At 40.9% G+C, this 15,987-nt stretch overlaps 3 protein-coding genes across 3 annotated transcripts; 2 read left to right on the top strand and 1 right to left on the bottom strand.

Moving 5' to 3' along the window:
- Window positions 1–224: 224 nt before the first annotated feature.
- LOC109464637 (glycoprotein endo-alpha-1,2-mannosidase-like) lies at window positions 225–3,814 on the top strand. Its single transcript, XM_019761648.1, has 3 exons — window positions 225–1,541; window positions 2,076–2,185; window positions 2,953–3,814. Exons 1-3 carry the CDS (start codon window positions 845–847, stop codon window positions 3,646–3,648), a joined length of 1,503 nt encoding a protein of 500 aa, XP_019617207.1. The 5' UTR covers window positions 225–844; the 3' UTR covers window positions 3,649–3,814.
- A 705-nt stretch (window positions 3,815–4,519) lies between these two features.
- Window positions 4,520–6,901, bottom strand: LOC109464641 (NADH dehydrogenase [ubiquinone] 1 alpha subcomplex assembly factor 4-like). The gene is made up of 4 exons (XM_019761650.1): window positions 6,645–6,901; window positions 5,896–5,993; window positions 5,633–5,741; window positions 4,520–5,217 (listed from the first exon to the last, which is right to left on the bottom strand). Exons 1-4 carry the CDS (start codon window positions 6,799–6,801, stop codon window positions 5,000–5,002), a joined length of 582 nt encoding a protein of 193 aa, XP_019617209.1. The 5' UTR covers window positions 6,802–6,901; the 3' UTR covers window positions 4,520–4,999.
- A 301-nt stretch (window positions 6,902–7,202) lies between these two features.
- LOC109464648 (acid trehalase-like protein 1) lies at window positions 7,203–15,011 on the top strand. The gene is made up of 11 exons (XM_019761661.1): window positions 7,203–7,238; window positions 8,141–8,252; window positions 8,795–8,997; window positions 9,473–9,695; window positions 10,186–10,382; window positions 10,833–11,438; window positions 12,006–12,215; window positions 12,930–13,159; window positions 13,647–13,825; window positions 14,490–14,617; window positions 14,923–15,011. Exons 1-11 carry the CDS (start codon window positions 7,214–7,216, stop codon window positions 14,979–14,981), a joined length of 2,172 nt encoding a protein of 723 aa, XP_019617220.1. The 5' UTR covers window positions 7,203–7,213; the 3' UTR covers window positions 14,982–15,011.
- Window positions 15,012–15,987: the final 976 nt, after the last annotated feature.

Below are 15,987 nucleotides of genomic sequence, written 5' to 3'. Positions count from 1 at the left end.
TTTTCTTTCCTTGAAGAGTATATACGGGATATCTATACCTTTAAACATATTCAAGATATCTTTGGTTATGTTTTCATCTTGACTATGATACACAACTTTTTTGGGATGAGAAGAGACATTAACAAATCATAAAACACTCAGTAAGCTTCCGACCAATGAAATGGGGTTTTACAAAGTTCGCCAAACTCTCATTTGACCCACAATGCATTGCCGAAGGTCAAAAGGTCATGCAATGCGGAAGTAGTGGTTTGGGGTATGTTTGCTACCGTTTGGGCAGGTGCAGTGGAAGCTACAGGTGCTTCAGCTGCAGGTGCCATGATGCAGCTGCAGCTACAGCCAGCTGGAATGCTCCTCTTACAAGGATAAGGGTTCAAACACTTGAGAAGCGCTCGGAGTGACCCACCGACAACCCGCATATCCGGCAGAGGACAGCCACAAGCAGACCGCAAGCAAGTGTAAACATACCGGCCTGTGTTCATCTAATACCATATTGTGGGCGGATGCAGAAAGTTAGCCTGGTGAAAAAGACCGTTGTGGCTCCAGCACTAACTGTGGCCACCCGCCTAGCCGACATAGGGAGAGTAAGAACCGCCTGCAACGACCAACTGCAAGAGGAAAGCCCTGTGCCAGCTAGGCAAACTAGCAGGGGCCGGCTGGAACACTAGTCTACCTGTTATACGTCAAGAATGGTCACCAAGCTAGCAAAAATTAATTTTCTGACAAAGTTGACTAGAAGCAATTTTGTCGTTTTCCTTTAGTTAGAATTGAGAACACGTATACTAGTATGTTTGACAACTTAACTGGACCCATCGCGATACACATTTCTAAGCCTTAGGGTAACACCATGGCATTCCGTACATTTTGGAGATCAGAAAAGCTTCTCGTTGGGGTCATCCTGGTGTGTTTCCTGGGCAGCTGCCTGTTCTCTGTGTACAGCCTGTCCCAGTCTGACCACACCCTCGACCAGGTAGTCGGGCCGTTCGCACTGCCAAAAGTGGACCTGAAGAAGCGATTGGCACTACACAGAACCACTCTGCCAAAAGTATTCCCCAACCACAACAAAAATATCAAGGAGAAAAATGAGGAGAAACGTCCAATTTTTGTGCCGCACGTCGGTCTTGTAGTGGACAGCCAACAGCAGAAACAAGACCAGAATATCGAACAACATGACACCATTGAAGCTGACTCCAAACAGGGTTTTGTGCCTCGAGTGGGGCTGGACTCTCTACAAGTCGACAGTAACGGTAAAGCCGACACTCCAGCGGCATTCAGAGAGGAAGACTTCGCTCCGCCGAACTACAACCTTCACGTTTTCTACTACCCGTGGTACGGCAACCCTGAACAAAACGGGAAATATCTCCACTGGAACCACAACCTTATTCCGCACTGGAACAAACAGGAGGCTAAGAAGTGGCCCACGGGGAGGCACGAGCCACCAGATGACGTAGGGGCAAACTTCTACCCCAGTCTGGGAGCTTACAGCTCATCTGACCCTGCTGTTATTGAACATCACATGCAGCAGATGAGATATGCAGGGATAGGTGAGCCTTGCTGCTTGTATGAAACAAAGACTACTAGATACAGAAGTCTCCCTTTTTAGTACACAATACAGGGCTGAAAATACTTGCATATACATTAATTGGTCAGTACAGGTAAAATTGGAGCCCTGTACATAGGTATATAGCCTGGTTACCAGACCTATTTTTGCAATACTGTATTTGCAGGGAGGATAAAATAGGTCTGGTACTAGTATATGAACCAGGCTGGCAGGTATTTCTGATGTCTATTTGCACCTAACATACACTGGACAGTCCATTGTATGATATACTAGTACATTGTAAGTGTAAGTGGATTTTTATTTGACTGTCATCTGCGACCTTTGAAGTGTTGTATAAAAGAAATGATGGCAAATGTTCCTGAACAGTTTTTAATATGATCCATACTTTCGAAAATTTTGAGTGGTGCGAGTAAAATTTGTCTCGTGCAGGTTATTTTTCATTTTACCTGCACTAGTCTGGGTAAACAGAAAGAGTATTTTAAGCCCTGACAATATTTATTGAATGTGTCTGCTGCAGGAGTATTTGCAGTATCATGGTACCCTCCAGAGCAGGCTGACAATGAGGGCCAGCCAAGTGACTCTCTCATCCCAGCACTCATGGATGCTGCTCAGAAATACAGCCTAAAGGTAATATTTAGCAAATACATGTACCAGTAACCTTTATCAGTAATTTCATCACTCCACCCAGGTGTGAATGGGTACCTAACTTCGGTTGGGGAAAGTCGTATTGAGGTCACCTTGTGGCGCCGAATGGCAGCCGCTCAGACCCTTGCGACAGTTCCACAAAAATAATTGTGGAACAAACATGTGTATCATGTGTATTATTTGATTGTTGTAATTGTTGTGATTTGTATTGATTATTGTGATACCCTTCATCAATTCAGCCGTATAAAGGCTGCGACTGCACGGGTACTGATTGGACAATAAAAAAAAATAAAATAAAAAAAACCATCAGTATGTTACACCTGGGCCATGATAACGTTCAAAACCCCCCTTAGGCCTAAGAAAAAAATGTATACGTAGTGTTTCTTATTTCCTGACCGTAGAAAAACTGCCGACCCTAGCCTTTATTTTGGTGAACCCCAGCAAGGGACATAAATTTTTCAAGCTGATCGACCTTTTCTAGCTCCATGGTCAGACACTTGATGAAACGTTGTACAGTCAGTTTACCAACATAACACACGTCCTCATGCCAGTTTTACTTTGTTAAACTTTACTGTATAAGTTGGATCATTAGAGATTGCCAAAGTCTAATAAAAACAAAAAAAGATAATTCCTATTGACGAAGGTTGGCAAGTTCCACCAAAAAATAATTATGGTGAGTTCCCTTTTGTGTTGCAGCAAAGTTGCATCAACTTTACCATGAACAATTGTACATGGTGTTGTCTCCACAGGTTGCCTTTCATATTGAACCTTACGAGGGAAGGACAGACTGGAGCCTGCAGCACTCTGTCAGGTACATTGTCGACACATACGGAGCCCATCCCGCGTTCTACCGCCATACCAGAAACGGAAAGTCCCTCCCACTGTTCTACATATACGACTCTTACAATCTCCCCTCCAAAGACTGGAGAAATCTGCTCTCCCCAACTGGCTCCCACACGATCAGAAACACGGCCTATGACGGCATTTTCCTGGGCCTTCTTGTCGAACAAAAACACAGGAATGAGATTATCCAGGGCGGGTTCGATGGATTTTACACCTACTTTGCTACAAACGGTTTCACATATGGTTCCTCCTTCACGAACTGGAAAACGCTCAAGCAGTTTGCAAACCAGAATAAGATAATGTTCATACCCAGCATCGGACCTGGCTACGTGGACACGAGGGTGCGCCCGTGGAACGGACGGAACACGAGAAAGCGTCTCAACGGGAAATATTACAATGATGCATTCCAGGCGGCGTTTGATACTAGCCCGGAGATCATTTCGGTGACTTCTTTCAACGAGTGGCACGAAGGGACGCAGGTGGAAATGGCAGTGCCAAAGAGGGTTGGGAATTACACCTACAGTGACTACACACCAAACTCACCCGAGTTCTACCTCCAGCTCACTCGGAACTGGAGCGAAAAATTTAAAAATCTCCAGTAACAGAGAAGGCTAGACCTGAATATATCTCATACACAGCACATTAGCAGAACATGCATACTGCACCTACGCAAAATCCTGAGTTTGGTCAATGTTGCATTAGAATTTTGCCTGTTGCAGACGATATCTTTTCTGACACATATGGAAACTACAGATGGGATGTTAACCTTATATGAGCAAATATGACCTTATACTAGTATGAGACGTTCTGCTGAAGTGCAATGCATAATACATTACGGATTTCGTTCAGGTGCAGTACGTTCTGCCAATGTGCTCTCATACACTGATGTGTTTTTAGTGTCCATGCAAAAAAGGAGCAACTGTAGGTGTATACAGAACTGATTTGAAGGACTTGTATAGGTTGGTTCACCGTTGTCTGTCCTGGTGCACTGGATTTACTCTTGGTATTGGCTTTTGTGTAATAAGTTACATTTCATTGCATTGCAATCTTAGTATCTAAGATTTCTACTATTCATTACAATTCAAGTTGTATATACTAATGATGTTATGTTGAATTTGTGCAATAATTTTGTCAGTCCAGTGATGAATTTGAGCAGTCATACAGTTGCTACTTTGTATTCTAACAGCTAAATTTTCATTCTCAACTGTCCACTTTGAAGCTTATGTGTATTTTTCCTTTAAAACAACAAACTTTTGTTCGAAGTTGAATGTTGTACTATTGTTTATATATACTGAGTATATATTAAACAATAAGCGCTGTCATATAGAACTCTGACCAAAGCAGGTGTTCAGGGATGAGTTTATGCACTGTTTTCTGCCAAAATATTTATGACAAAGACTTGGAAAGCTCCTTTGTCTTGTCGGACTCTTAGACAAACTGGATTGACACATGTATGGTTGATGCACATACCCATTCAATGTTCATATCTTTTATTTTTTTCCTGATATAGGTCTCAGAATCAGAGCTAAGATTATAACTTACATAGTAAACGAGTATGAACAGACCACTGTACCAAAAAGTTCATTTTTTGACTGGACACAAATACAACTGTAGGTTTCACAATACACAAGACTGGAGTCATTCTTTATACACATGTATATGTTAATATGTTATGCTTTACAAAATGACAAGGGATTTATGTGTACACAATAGTATAAATACTACCAGTATACTAAAACCAAGAATGCTCCTAACAGTAACAAGTCGATCAATGATGCTTTAATTACTGAGAGACAACTGCAGTGTGATAGATGAATCCACATGACTCTACTTTATACACAATCAATCAATCATCTACAAACAATTCTATTAAGTCTCTTGTTCAAATAGAAGGCTAGGGATCTTTTCATAACTTCATAATTTCATAAAGTTCTTCTCTTGGTAAATGTGACCTCATGGTGCCGACTTGGTACCAGGGTTGATTTGTTTCTTGATCTCCTCTGGGATCTGTCCAAACGCCTTGACTTCAAAAGTTTTGAAGTACGTTAAGAGTCCTTGGGCATGTTCAAGCTCCAGATTGAATTCCTGAGACACCCTCTCCGCTGACCACTCCTCTGGATCTTTCTTGTGTCTGACAAGGACCTCCAGAATCTGGGTAACGGTCATCTTCCCTGGAAATCAGAAAGAAAAATGGCTTGGCAAACAAACAATACACCATCCAAATTTGTTACAAACACTTTGATATTAATGTTTATCTTTTCAGAAGGAAAACTATATTGTTTCTACTATGTTTGTTCTTCACCAAACACATAAGGTTAATGATCTGAAGCAGATATCTGTCGCATGGTACTGTAACTTGTGTTGCAGCAGACATCCTTTGGTGTTGGAATGCATTATGTAGCAAGTTGCAAAAAAAGAAAGGGCTGGTCATTATATGTATATAATTATTATAAATAAGAATAAACAGCAGTTTGTTAGGTTTGGGGAATGTTAACATTATGTACCTGCTTTGAAAATGTTACCTTTCTAGTTTGATATTTTATACTACACTACAAAAATGAACTAACAAAGTCATGGTCCACCCACCTTCTGTCACTACCCTAACATCCAGTGAATCACCTGAAGAGACTTGTCTTTTACTGGATGATATTTGACTAGAATCTGGAAGAGCCTCTGTTCTATCTCCTTCAATAGTCTAGGTGCAAAAGGCAGATTCAAAGGTAAAATGCACTTTTTGGTCTAGTAACTTTTACACACAGAAAGAAGTTTGCAAACTTTGCTCTACTGCTATGAATGATAAAAATTCAAAAAAGAGCCTATTTTACTTCTCGTTGCAGAAGTCTGCTTACCTTAGGTACTGGGTCATGTGACTCCACTCTGACCTGCTTGAGGAAATCATCTAGTCTGACATCTTTGGTCTGTTGCAGCTTCACAATTTCAGGATGGACTGAAACAAAACAAGGATTTTTTAATTAAACCTCCTTGAACGAAAAAGGAACTCTCAGTTTTGCATGTACAACTTCAAGCTTCCTTCCCTCAAGTGGCATATCATGTCATACACCGTTTACTGTCTTATTCCTGTAGTAATACTAGTAGTCTCTTAGAATAGACTTGATTGTATTGATCACATTGTTATTGATGCCATACATTGTACCATGTACAACTGTCGAGCAATAAAGTTCATTCATTCATATCTGTAGTTGCTTGCTTTTTTGTTCATTATACATATATGATCACTTAAGCTAGGGAACAGACATTTTTGCACTATTGACAGGATGATCCTGTCAATAACAGAAAGATATGTTTTATTAACAGGGTGATCCTATCAGTAACACAGAAAGATATGTTTTATTATATTAATATTAAGAGGGTGATCAATAACAGAAAGATATTAACATGGTGATCCTGTCAATAACAGAAATATATTATTTTATTGACATGATGATCCTGGCAATAATAGAACGACGTGTTTTATAATTTTACAGGATTATTAATTGCAATGGTGCAATTTTTCTGCTTCCAATTCAATAGCTGAGACAGGTATTCTAACTAGACTACTACATTATGTAATAGAACTACTGCATATAACAACACGTACGTTTCTGTACTCTTGCTATCTCTTCCTTGGTGCTGGGGTACTGAGGCGCGGGTTTGGGTTTGTCCCGCTCCAGAAGTCTGTGCGCCCGAGCCTCCACATTCATGTTCTTCATCGGTCTCAGTGCTGCCTTAGGAGCCTTACTTATCTTAGAGCCCATCGCGACGTCTTGAAGGAGTTAAGGTCACACTGTAACGGAGATAAAGCCGAACGTCCTTCAAAATCTTACGAAACTTGCAAACACATGATCTCTTCCGGTCTTCATGGACCCGCCCACTTTACGGTAATCAGAATGTGCCACTTTTAGATTTAGTGAGCAAAATTCATTTCAATTCTGAATGAGTAAATGATTCAAAATTGTCAACAAGCAATTAATTACATATAAATAGGTAGAATTTGATACTTAAGACATCTTTGTCAGCTTCATAAGTAGTGTAGTTCTTTGAATTTTTAAATATTAATGCCCTGTTTCTAAAATGGTCTCTTCCATATGGTACAAGTATTTTACAACAGTTCATGGGCTGCATTTACGACACTTGCAGTAAATCAGTACATCACAGACTGACTATCACATGATCGTGTCCTTGCCGGGAGCAGGTAAGAAAAGAACTAGCACGCCAACGTGGTAACATTTTAGCCTCTACCAGGCTTCAGAAGCGGATGTGAAGAGCCAAATAGACAGATAGCATACCAGGGGAGTTAGTCCGCTACATGTATTATGAATATAACATTACTTTAATAGTCCTTAGTATATGAACATGGAGCGGCAAACTGGCCAATCTTTCCATCCTGCCGCTTCCGAAGCCTGGTTGAGGCTAGTGAAAGGGAGCAAGGTACATGATTATCGTCGGTTAGTGTTTGATCATTATTTGGCATCGGTAAACAGTTTCAAGTGCGTTCACTTTTTTCAAACATGTTTGCCGGACACACTTCCGTACTGTATCAGTGGCGGACATGTGACTACAGCTGAGTACAGGTCCCAACCATTTCTAAAATGTTCACACTTGACTACGTATACTCTCCAAGCAGAGGTTCAGGATGATCCTGTCTATAGCAGACAATTTTGAACTTCGTCTTGTCAATAGTGCATTTTCTTCTTTTATTGTGATTGATATAGCACAAGCTTGCCTAAAATGCTAACTTTCATAAGAGTTAACGTTACAGTTGACCCTGTTTTCTTACATGCTTGAGGAAGAAAAAGAGAAAGAAGGAACAGCAAAGGCAAACATTGTTTTTGCAGTGTTTCTTCTTCCTCTTCTCCAAACAAATGAGGTCAATGACCTGAACCAGACTGTCTGTCACCATGGTAACTGGTGTTGGGTTACATCATGTTGCAATTTTATAGCAGGAGGGATTTAGGCTCCTGTCACCATATATATATGAAAGAGTTTGAGCAAGAATTTAAACAGCTGCAGACCATATGCATTTAGGTAAACATTATGCATTTGCTTTGCAAATGTTACCTTTCTAGTTTCTTTCTCAATTGTGTTTTACTCCAGGTATGATGTCCAAGATGGGACGTTGCGTCGTGCTGCTTGTCTTACTACTGATCATCAAACTCGGCCATGCCATGGTGTTGGACGATGAGGCAACTATCTTCAGATCTAACAGGTGGGATATCACCATAGAATGATAGATAACAATGAATGTTTTTAAAAGTATTTTCATCCATTTGCATGATTGTAACAATCTTAAGTAAAAGTAAATCTCTTAAAATATAGCACAAAACTTGAGGCCTACAAAAAAATTGATGTCATGTTTCCTGTTTCAGTCCTGAAAAAATTAGGGTCGGTAGGTGGGGATTATCATTTTTTTTCTTTATGTTTATTTACTTTTTCAGACTTTAACGATCCAACTTATACAATACACTGTTAAGTAAAACTTGCATGAGGACACTTCTATTTTCAATGTCAATGTAACAGTTTAAAAACTGATTTTTAATACAACGTTTGATCACTCAGGTGTTAGATCATGGACCTAGAAAAGGTCGATCGGCTTGAAAAATTCATGTCCCTTGCAGGGTTCCACAAAAAAAAAGGCTAGGGTAGGGTAGGGTAGGCATTTATTCTTGGGTGGGTCAGGAAACAACATTTTTTTCCTAAGCCTCAAAGTACTAGAGAGTAGTATAATGATATACTTGTATGTCTTTCCAGCCTACCCAATGACAGGAAGTTTATGGCCACAGTCGGGAACGGTTACGTCGCCACTACGGTCTACAGCGACACGATCTTCATGAACGGACTGTTTAACGGGGAGGGCGGGGCCAGTCACCGCGCACGGATTCCCGCCACCGTGTCGGTTACCGTCAGTCTGGATGGAAGCACCAACCAATCATACGCCCTGGATGTGGCACGTGGTACGTTCAGTGTACAAAACTGTCATTTCAGGTTAACCATGGCAAAATTTCAGATATTGACAAAATCCTATTGTGTGTAATTTACTTCCACTTTCAATATAAATCGAGGCTTGACACCAGGGGTGCAACAGTCCTGGGCATGCTCCTCCAGTAAAATTTTGAAAAAAAAAGATCCTCTAAAATGCCTTTTGAGGGACAAATTTTGCTGGTAGACTAAGGGTTATTTTAAGCATTAATGAAATCAGTTTCCATATCTTTACACACCAATTTTTTTCCACCAAAAGATAACGCCGGATTAGACAAAATTTTTATCTGTCATAAGTGGCAAAATTTCGTCAGATGACGGAGAGACAGATGCTAGCTAGAACACTGCTAGGATTTGGAAATATTTTGATAAATTTATAGTTAAATACATGTATTTAACTATGACTAACTATCTATCTGGCTACATCTTGCTTCTATAACTTGCTTCCAGGAGTGTTCACCCACACGTTACAATCCGAGGTGGCAAACGTGCAACAGCGTACGTACGCTCACCAGTTCTACTCCAGACTTCTCGTTACGGAGATAACGGTCGACAGGACAAACGCCATAGCAACCAGGGAGCCTCAACCAATCAGAGTTGACCTGAAGAGCAACATGGGGGGTCCAAGTGATGATGTAGAGTTCCACGATGGGCCTGACTTTCAGGGAGGAAAGTAAGTTTGGATTTCAATCTCAAGACAGCTGGGTAGCACCTGGTCAATTTGTAGTAAGGGCTAGGAAAAAAAAGTTGTTTCCTGTCTTAGTCCTGAAAAAAGTAGGGCTGGTACCTATTTTTTTTTCTTTTTTTCTACTTTTTTTAGACTTTGGCTGTCTCTAGTGATCTAACTTATACAATACAGTTTAACAAAGTAAAACTTGCATTTGGACACTTTTATTTTCAATGCCAATGCTAGAAAACTGGCTGTACAACGTTTCATCACTCAGGTGTCAGATCATGGATCATAGAAAAGCTAAAAAAATTATGTCCCTTGCAGCGGTCCACAGAAAAAATGCTAGGGTCAACAGTTTTTTCTAGAAGTCAGGAACTAAAATTGAGATGATGGAAAAAATTTCAGCCCAACTTGCATATATATGAACACTAGGCAATATCATCATTCACCAGGTGTCTTTGTTTTTATTTTTTCTCAAAATGATATTCTGCAGGTACATGCTGGGTAAAATCAAGACCCCAGAGCTAAAGGGAGGAGACAAGCCGATAGTCCATGTGGTGTGGACACCAGTCCCTGATAACATCACTCTTCCAGCCGACCAATCAACACAGACCTGGACGTTCATCACATCCATCTCGTCCAATCAGAAGGAGGCACAGCAGTTCTACCACAATGGGATGAACCTTGCAGGTCAGTGTTAGAAATACTCTGGAACAGTGTTCTCAGGACAGGCGGAATTTTTTTGAAGGCCAAATTTTATTTCAGTGTTATGACATCTCTTTCCTACTAGCCTCCTGTGCAGGCCACGGTGGCAGGTATAAACATTCTCTGGGCAGCTGGTTGCAGGATGGCCGGCAAAAGAATGCGTTAAAAATTCTACAAAACACAGTATCAAAACTCCCACCCGCCCGGAGGTCTGCACAGTTGGCTATCTTTACACACTGATTTGTGTTCGTCAATGATGACAGATTGGGCCCAAAATTCCGTCAAATGACAGAAAGACTACTCTGTCACTACTCTGGAAGTCTGTTAGCTGTCACAGTGGTGTCCTTTCTAAATTAGCCTGGGTGCCATCCTATTTGTATGCAGGGGCTGCCATACTCGCTCCCTAAATGGCATGTTGTATCTCTACCGCTACAGGTAAGGGTCGACTGTACAGTAACCACACCCAGTCCTGGCTCAATGTGTGGGAGGAGGGCAGAATTGAAACAACGGGTAACCTGAAGCTCCAACAGGCTATCTACGGCAGCTTGTACTATATCCTCAGCTCCCTGCCTCCTCTCAACGCTCCCAAAGATTTTGAGTTTTTCGGGGTAAGTCCAGGTGGTCTGGCGAATGGAAAGTACCAAGCGGACTACCAAGGGCACATCTTCTGGGACCAGGCGACTTGGATGTACCCCCCTATTCTACTCCTCCATCCCGAGTTGGCACGGTCCATGTTGGAGTCTCGCACACGCGTACTAGACGCGGCGAAGGATAACGCCCGGAAGAGGGGCTACAACGGCGCAATGTTCCCGTGGGAGAGCGCGTACACGGGACACGAGGTGTGCCCGGCGCCGGGCCCGCTGAAGTACGAGCACCACGTGACGGGAGACATCGCGTTTGCGGCTCAGCAGTACTTCCTGTCGACCGAGGATGTGGACTTCCTGTTGTACCAGAAAGGCTACGACTTCATCACCAGTATGGCACAGTTCTGGGCCAGCCGCACTCAGTATGATAAGGACAAAAAGAAGTATGTTATAAAAGGTTTGTATTTATCATCTAAAAGCAAGAATTATCATGATAACCACATGGAGTATGTTCTTATCAAAGTTAACCAGAAAGAAAAATTATCTGGTATGTCTGTAAAAGATATGCCCTGTCCTTGGACGAGATTTTATCATTGGTAGATGCAAGCTAAAATGATGTAGTTATATCCAACCCCCTTTGCAGCATAACTCTCTTTTCTATATTAGAAAACGTTATTCCCCTTTGAAAAAAATCTCCCAAATATTATTGTAGGTTTACGAATGTAAACTTTAAGATGTTAAATGTATAGTACTTGTGTAGTATACAGCATATCCTTAAGATCTGAGTGTCAGAAAAATAACAAAATCGTGGTTATACTAAGTACTTTTCTTTAGAAATTAATCAAACATGATTAGTTTTTACTGACATTCTACTAAGTACTTATGTTATATGGTGCACTCCAACATTTTTTGTGCACATAATTTTTTATGTTGGGTGGACCAGCTCACCTATTCCCAAAAATGAATTTCGAGCCCTGCTACAACATTATCACAGTGGCTCTTCTTTTATTTTTGGATCTTGCAGCGGTGATGCCCCCGGATGAATACCATGAGAATGTGGACAACTCTGCCTACACCAACATCGTGGCCATGTACAGTATCAACTTCGCTTCCAAGTTAGCCAAGCTGCTAGGGAAGACCACACCTAGCAACTGGACTGACATTGTCAACAACATGTATGTCCCATTTGACCAGAAACTTCAGTATCATCCTGAATATGAAGGCTATACTACAAGTAAGTACAACATCTTTTCCTTTCTTTGTATGAAATCAATTTCACCTGTCCTTAATTGCACCCAAAGAGATTTCAGGCCAGTAAAAATGAATGTTCAAAGTCAATTTTCTGGTCAATTTGTTGTAATTTGAATCAGCCTTATCCCATAACCATGATGAGGAAAAATGAAATGTTTCTGACAGAATAAGGTTGGCAATGCTTGTTTTGTATGGTAGGCTGTTTCTAGCTATTTATGGGTGGTACTGGCAGGACATCGGCATTAGGCAACAGGAAGAAGGTTGTGATAAGTTCTTCCATTTTCTCTTCAGTACCACCAGACATCCAGATAAATCAGGCTCGTTTTGGAGGGTTTTTTTGGCCATTTTCCGACAAAATCTGTACATAATGTAGTGGCCCTGGCACCTGGGTGACTCATAAGAATGGTATGCAGAGCAAGAGCCAATAGGCATGCAGCTTTCCTCCATTCCTGTTGCTGATTGGGTATTGGAAATTACATGTTCTGTAAGCTACTTTGTAGTCTATAGATAGGCATAATTTCTTGTCCATCTAAACTTAGCTCAATTGGTAAGCGATATGACATTCTCCACTTAATTACTGAGTGGCAGGTTAAGGGTTCAAGTCCGGGGGTGTTTCTTTTTTTATTAACTTTACCTTTTTTTTATTTCATACTAATATTGTATTAATAGTGCTTCTTTTCTCTGTCCCTCCCACCAGACATCCAGATAAAGCAGGCTGACGTGATCCTGCTGGGTTACCCCCTACTGTACAACATGTCTGAACAGGTCTACAGGAATGACCTGACCATCTACGAGCGTGTGACGGACGTGAAGGGACCCGCCATGACCTGGGGAATCTTCGCCACGGGATGGCTCCAGCTGGGTAACATCACCAAGGCCAACAGTCTCTTCGCTCGCAACTACAAAAACATACAAGAACCATTCAAGGTTAGAACAAGAAATCTTTGACCATCCTTGACATGTTTTAGTTAGGACTAGAAAGGCAAAGAAAACCTGTAACAGATATTAGTATGGTATTGGGTAGCATTGCTTCAACTTACCACATGACAAAATGAAAATTAAAATAACAAGAAAATTGACTTTTAAAATCCAGTTTTACTGCTCTGAAATCACTTTGGGTGTACACATGTATTTATTATGTTCATGCTCAGTTTCTTCCTGTTCTTTTCCAAACAAATAAGGTCAATGACCTGAACCAGATGTCTGTCACCATGGTGTCTGGTGATGGGTTACACCATGTTGCAATTTTATAGTAGGAGGGATTTAGACTTCTGTCACCATATATATGGATGTTTTTGAGTAAGAATTAACAGTCTGAGAGCAGACCGAAGGTAAACATTATGCATTTGCTTCCCAAATGTTATCTTGTTTTTTAATCAGGTTTAGTTTAATATTTTGTTTATCACTTTTTCAGGTGTGGACGGAGACTAGTTTTGGGGCCGGTGCGGTGAACTTCATGACTGGTATGGGCGGCTTCCTACAGGCGGTTATGAACGGTTACGGCGGGATCAGACTGAGGGAGAACCAGCTGGACTACCACCCTACCATACCAGAACACACCACCAACTTTAACATCATAGGGCTGGACTACAGGTGGGACTGCTTACAACATGTGTTCTACTGTAACAGTCTTTCTATTGACCACATACTCACTGATTCACTCACTTAAACACTAAATCACTCAATCTTCTTCTTTCGTTTAGAGGCAGCCACCTTCAACTAGCTAAAGATTCTGCATCTTTTTTGTGGCTAATACGAGGTGGGATTTCCCCAGGCCTCTATCCAGGAAATTTGTGTATGTAAAGTGCCTTTCCCAAGGGCACAAGGCATGGCAAGGTTAGAACCCAGGACCTTTTGGTTCCAAGCCAAACGCTCTGCCGTTAGACAACACAGTCCGACCACTCACTCATGTAGCTACCCTGGTAGTAGCTGTAGGGACAGTCCACAAAATTCCTCCATCTCTGGCGGTTCACAACCATTATATTCTGGTCAGCTGGACTGCCGTCTTTCCTCACCACTCATTTGGATCACATAATATAATTATAAAACAAGTTTTTTTTTGTAATTTCCAACCCAAATTTTTGACTACATGTACAGCTCCAGTCTTTGCCAAGGAATGAGAGATCCACCAGTTCTGTGACATCACATTATACATGTCATGCATACATGTGACTCTGTCAGCAGTGGATCATACAAAGTCATGTAAGTTACAAAAAGTAATTTGTTTGGTTTGATTTGGATGGTTGTTCTGCTACAGACGAAACAAGCTGAACTTTGAAGCCGACTGTAACCAGATCCGAGTCACCCTGACACGACAGGACAAAGGTCACCAGCAGCTGAGACTCAAGGTCAAGGCCACAGGACAGGAACACATCCTACAGCCTGGTAAACTAAGAACTCTTGTTTTGAGATAACCATGAAAACTTTTATATAACAAAAGCAAGTAAACCTGTCCTTGATGCTGAACACAGTTCACACACTGGCAGCCATACCTGTCCTTGGTACTGAACACAATCTACACACGACCCAAGCATGTATACCTGTCCTTGGCGCTGAACACAATCTACATGTTGGCAATCCACACACAAGTATACCTGTCCCTGGTACTGAACACAATCTACATGTTGGCAAGTGAAATAGAAGAATATGTCAACTTCATTTTAATCCTGAAATGTTTTCTTTTTTTTCAGGAGTATCTGTAGTGTTTTCCCGTGGAGCTGCCTCAATATTCCCACAGACAACGCTGTAGTTTAACTGTGCCTTCTTCAATTTGTGGAGTTATGTGTAATATAGACCGCCATGTTGTCAGGACGTACTGCGCCTGCACCAAACCCGATTGTTTCAGTTTTTGTTCGATGTTTGGTGAGTGTTGCATCAGAATTTTGCCCATTGCAGATGATATCTTTTCTGACACAACGTTTTAAAACTACAGACTGGAAATCATCCTTAGATTTGCAAAATATAAAACCTTATATGAGATACTCTGCCTGGAGTTCTATGCACTTGGGTTTTGCACGGGTGCAGTACGTTCTGCCTACGCCTACATCTATAGACCAAAGTGCTGATCATGGGTGGCTTGAAATATGACTTGCAGCTGATTTCTGTTGTGCCATGTTAAGAGAGAAAACTATAGTTTGAAATGAATTGAGACCTATTGTTAGTAGTCTTCCTAGACTGGACTGCAAATGAATTGTTATATGATGATCTGTTCAATGCTTGAGCACTTAAAAGTAGCCACTATAATTGTGAATGAAAAATAATTTCATACAAGTGGTAACCTTGAATTTCATACCAGCTCCTTTTTATTCCTTTGGTATAATATAAAGTCAGAGTGTAGGTATCCATAAAATGGTAAAACAAGGACTAGAAGAACATATTTATTTTCTGCAACTAAGTCTCTTTTTGTAGTTTGAGATTACAGATATTTATTTCAGACTTATTTGGAAAAAAATGTGACATTCTGACAAGCCAAATAAGATAAAAGAAAGAAATATTTGTGTCTCCTATCAAAAAACTATTCAAGATTCTATACTTGATTTTAGCTCAAAAGCACATTGTTTGAATATCTTGGACCTTGGTTATAGTAAACAGTGTTGCTTTCAGCCACAATACAATACTACTAGTATTCAGCAGTATCTATATACATTTGTATGTACATTTCTGTATTGTATGTACATATATGTATGTGTTTTATGTTATATTGTAGTCCTTTTTTGTACTTAAAGGGAAACATCCTCAAACCAGTTCCCTTAGGA

Source organism: Branchiostoma belcheri, unplaced genomic scaffold (assembly GCF_001625305.1).
Source record: "Branchiostoma belcheri isolate BF01 breed outbred unplaced genomic scaffold, Haploidv18h27 scaffold14, whole genome shotgun sequence".
Lineage (NCBI taxonomy): Eukaryota > Metazoa > Chordata > Leptocardii > Amphioxiformes > Branchiostomatidae > Branchiostoma > Branchiostoma belcheri.
This window is presented reverse-complemented; position numbering and strand designations above follow the sequence as displayed.